The following is a 5,113-nucleotide window of genomic DNA, read 5'->3' on the forward strand; positions in this document are numbered from 1 at the left end:
CCCCCCCCCCCAAGACCACGGCATCACCCCCCCCAAGACCACGGCTTCACCCCCCCCCCAAGACCACGGCTTCACCCCCCCCCAAGACCACGGCATCACCCCCCCCCCCCCCAAGACCACGGCTTCACCCCCCCCCCCCCCCCCAAGACCACGGCGTCAGACCCAGAGACTACACCCCCTCAGACTACAGTGTCACAACCCCGAGACCACAGCGTCACACCCAGAGGCTACACTCCCTCAGACTACACCCCGCAGAACACAGCGTCACACCCCCCGAGAACACGGCGGCACCCCCCCCCCCCAAGACCACGGCTTCACAGCGTCAAACCCAGAGACTACAACCCCCAGACCACAGCGTCACACCCAGAGACTACAACCCCCAGACCACAGCGTCACACCCAGAGACTACAACCCCCAGACCTCAGTGTCACCCCCCCAGACCACAGCGTCACCCCCTCTCGACCACAGCGTCACACCCAGAGACTACAACCCCCCAGACCTCAGTGTCACCCCCCCAGACCACAGCGTCACCCCCCCCCAGACCACAGCGTCACCCCCTCTCGACCACAGCGTCACACCCAGAGACTACAACCCCCCAGACCACACCCCGCAGAACACAGCGTCACACCCCCCGAGAACACGGCGGCACCCCCCCCCCAAGACCACGGCTTCACAGCGTCAAACCCAGAGACTACAACCCCCAGACCACAGCGTCACACCCAGAGACTACAACCCCCCAGACCACAGCGTCACACCCAGAGACTACAACCCCCAGACCTCAGTGTCACCACCCCAGACCACAGCGTCACACCTAGAGACTACAACCCCCAGACCTCAGTGTCACCACCCCAGACCACAGCGTCACCCCCCCCCCCAGACCACAGCGTCACCCCCCCCCCAGACCACAGCGTCACCCCCCCCCCCAGACCACAGCGTCAAACCCAGAGACTACAACCTCCCAGACCACAGCGTCACCCCCTCTCGACCACAGCGTCACACCCAGAGACTACAACCCCCCAGACCACAGCGTCACACCCCCCTCCCGAGACCACGCCTTCACCCCCCCCAGACCACGGCGTCACAACCCCCGCACCCCCCAGACCACGGTGTCACACCCCCCCAATACCACGTCGTCACCCCCCCCCCCCAATACCACGGCACCAATCTCCCCCCCCCCAAAGACCGCGGCATCAATCTCCCCCCCCCCCAAGACCACGGCATCTCCCCCCCAAACCGATTTTCCTGAGGTCACATGACCCATAGCTACAGTAGATCAGTCACATGAGCTCTGTGGGTGTGGCTATGTCCGCAGGGGCGGGGCCTTACCTGGTCTCCGCGGCTCTCGTAGGGGCAGGAATCTCCCGGGGAGCGGCGCCGGTACTTTGGGTAGGGGGAGGGGGAGCGGCGGGGCCTAGAGCGGGAGCGCGAGCGGGCGGGGCGGCCCCGGGACTTAGAGCGGGAGCGGGCGGGACGGCCCCGGGACTTAGAGCGGGAGCGGGCGGGACGGCCCCGGGACTTAGAGCGTGTGTGACCCCCGGTTCTGGAGCGGGAGCGGGAACGGCCTCGTCTATCCGGAGAACGGCCATGGCGGGAAGGGGAGTGTCCCCTGGACCAGGAGCGGCGTTGCCGGGAGTGCGGGCTGTCCCGGTACCGCACCGGAGAGTCCGGGGACAGGCCACGGCGCATCGGTGTTCGATACATGACTGCTGCGATACACCGAGCACAGACTGTACGCCGCACGTCACCTGCTCTGCGTCATTACGTCACCACTGACTGCGCCATCTTACTACACTCACATCCCCGAGAACTGATCGGCCTTCTTCACCCGCTGCCTGCTCCCGGCACCGCCATCTTACTACACCCACACACCGAGGACTGCTCCCGGCACCGCCATCTTACTACACCCACACACCGAGGACTGCTCCCGGCACCGCCATCTTACTACACCCACACACCGAGGACTGCTCCCAGCACCGCCATCTTACTACACCCACACACCGAGGACTGCTCCCGGCACCGCCATCTTACTACACCCACACACCGAGGACTGCTCCCGACACCGCCATCTTACTACACCCACACACCGAGGACTGCTCCCGGCACCGCCATCTTACTACACCCCCACACCGAGGACTGCTCCCGGCACCGCCATCTTACTACACCCACACACCGAGGACTGCTCCCGACACCACCATCTTACTACACCCACACACCGAGGACTGCTCCCGGCACCGCCATCTTACTACACCCACACACCGAGGACTGCTCCCGGCACCGCCATCTTACTACACCCACACACCTAGGACTGCTCCCGACACCGCCATCTTACTACACACACCGAGGACTGCTCCCGGCACCGCCATCTTACTACACCCACACACCTAGGACTGCTCCCGGCAAGGCCATCTTACTACACCCACACACCGAGGACTGCTCCCGGCAAGGCCATCTTACTACACCCACACACCGAGGACTGCTCCTGGCACCGCCATCTTACTACACCAACACACACCGAGGACTGCTCCCGGGACCGCCATCTTACTACACCCACACACCAAGGACTGCTCCGCCATCTTACTACACCCACACATTCAGGACTGCTCCGCCATCTTACTACACCCACCGCCCGCTACCTGCTCCCGACACCGCCATCTTACTACACCCACACACCGAGGACTGCTCCGCCATCTTACTACACCCACACACCGAGGACTGCTCCGCCATCTTACTACACCCACACCCCGAGGACTGCTCCCGGCACTGCCATCTTACTACACCCACACACCGAGGACTGCTCCCGGCACCGCCATCTTACTACACCCACACACCAAGGACTGCTCCGCCATCTTACTACCCCACACACCGAGGACTGCTCCCGGCACTGCCATCTTACTACACCCACACACCGAGGACTGCTCCCAGCACCGCCATCTTACTACACTCACATCCCCGAGAACTGATCCGCCTTATTCACCCACTGCCCGCTGCCAGCTCCCGGCACCGCCATCTTACTACACCCACACACCGAGGACTGCTCCGCCATCTTACTACACCCACACAAAGAGGACTGCTCCCAGCACCGCCATTTTACTACACCCACACACCGAGGACTGCTCCGCCATCTTACTACACCCACACACCGAGGACTGCTCCCGGCACCGCCATCTTACTACACACACCGAGGACTGCTCCCGACACCGCCATCTTACTACACCCCCACATCGAGGACTGCTCCCGGCACCGCCATCTTACTACACACACCGAGGACTGCTCCCGGCACCGCCATCTTACTACACCCACACACCGAGGACTGCTCCCGGCACCGCCATCTTACTACACCCACACACCGAGGACTGCTCCCGGCACCGCCATCTTACTACACCCACACACCGAGGACTGCTCCCGGCACCGCCATCTTACTACACACACCGAGGACTGCTCCCGGCACCGCCATCTTACTACACCCACACACCGAGGACTGCTCCCGGCACCGCCATCTTACTACACCCACACACCGAGGACTGCTCCCGGCACCGCCATCTTACTACACCCACACACCGAGGACTGCTCCCGACACCACCATCTTACTACACCCACACACCGAGGACTGCTCCCGGCACCGCCATCTTACTACACCCACACACTGAGGACTGCTCCCGGCACCGCCATCTTACTACACACACTGAGGACTGCTCCCGGCACTGCCATCTTACTACACCCACACACCGAGGACTGCTCCCGACACCGCCATCTTACTACACCCACACACCGAGGACTGCTCCCGGCACCGCCATCTTACTACACCCACACACTGAGGACTGCTCCCGGCACCGCCATCTTACTACACCCACACACCGAGGACTGCTCCGCCATCTTACTACAACCACACCCCGAGGACTGCTCCGCCATCTTACTACACCCACACACCGAGGACTGCTCCCGGCACCGCCATCTTACTACACCCACACACCGAGGACTGCTCCCGACACCGCCATCTTACTACACCCACACACCGAGGACTGCTCCTGGCACCGCCATCTTACTACACCAACACACACCGAGGACTGCTCCCGGGACCGCCATCTTACTACCCCACACACCAAGGACTGCTCCGCCATCTTACTACACCCACACATTCAGGACTGCTCCGCCATCTTACTACACCCACCGCCCGCTACCTGCTCCCGACACCGCCATCTTACTACACCCACACACCGAGGACTGCTCCGCCATCTTACTACACCCACACACCGAGGACTGCTCCGCCATCTTACTACACCCACACACCGAGGACTGCTCCCGGCACCGCCATCTTACTACACCCACACACCGAGGACTGCTCCCGGCACCGCCATCTTACTACACCCACACACCAAGGACTGCTCCGCCATCTTACTACCCCACACACCGAGGACTGCTCCCGGCACTGCCATCTTACTACACCCACACACCGAGGACTGCTCCCAGCACCGCCATCTTACTACACTCACATCCCCGAGAACTGATCCGCCTTATTCACCCACCGCCCGCTGCCAGCTCCCGGCACCGCCATCTTACTACACCCACACACCGAGGACTGCTCCGCCATCTTACTACACCCACACAAAGAGGACTGCTCCCAGCACCGCCATTTTACTACACCCACACACCGAGGACTGCTCCGCCATCTTACTACACCCACACACCGAGGACTGCCCCACCATCTTACTACACCCACACACCGAGGACTGCTCCCAGCACCGCCATCTTACTACACCCACACACCGAGGACTGCTCCCGGCACCGCCATCTTACTACACCCACACACCGAGGACTGCTCCCGGCACCGCCATCTTACTACACCCACACACCTAGGACTGCTCCCGGCACCGCCATCTTACTACACCCACACACCGAGGATTGCTCCCGGCACCGCCATCTTACTACACTTACACACCGAGGACTGCTCCCGGCACCGCCATCTTACTACACCCACACACCTAGGACTGCTCCCGGCATTGCCATCTTACTACACCCACACACCGAGGACTGCTCCTGGCACCGCCATCTTACTACACCCACACACCGAGGACTGCTCCCCGCACCGCCATCTTACTACACCCACACACCAAGG

At 62.6% G+C, this 5,113-nt stretch overlaps 1 protein-coding gene across 1 annotated transcript in view; it reads right to left on the minus strand.

Annotated features, from left to right (window-relative positions):
• The window catches only part of ZNF318 (zinc finger protein 318), a 35,414-nt gene extending 33,687 nt beyond the window's left edge, over positions 1–1,727 (minus strand). Inside the window, exon 1 of the mRNA XM_069954895.1 lies at positions 1,327–1,727. Coding sequence (XP_069810996.1) covers positions 1,327–1,701 — 375 coding nt within the window. The 5' untranslated portion in view covers positions 1,702–1,727. The remainder of the gene's footprint in view (positions 1–1,326) is intronic.
• Between the last annotated feature and the right edge of the window lie 3,386 nt (positions 1,728–5,113).

Source organism: Dendropsophus ebraccatus, chromosome 15 (assembly GCF_027789765.1).
Source record: "Dendropsophus ebraccatus isolate aDenEbr1 chromosome 15, aDenEbr1.pat, whole genome shotgun sequence".
In the NCBI taxonomy this organism is placed as follows: Eukaryota; Metazoa; Chordata; class Amphibia; order Anura; family Hylidae; genus Dendropsophus; species Dendropsophus ebraccatus.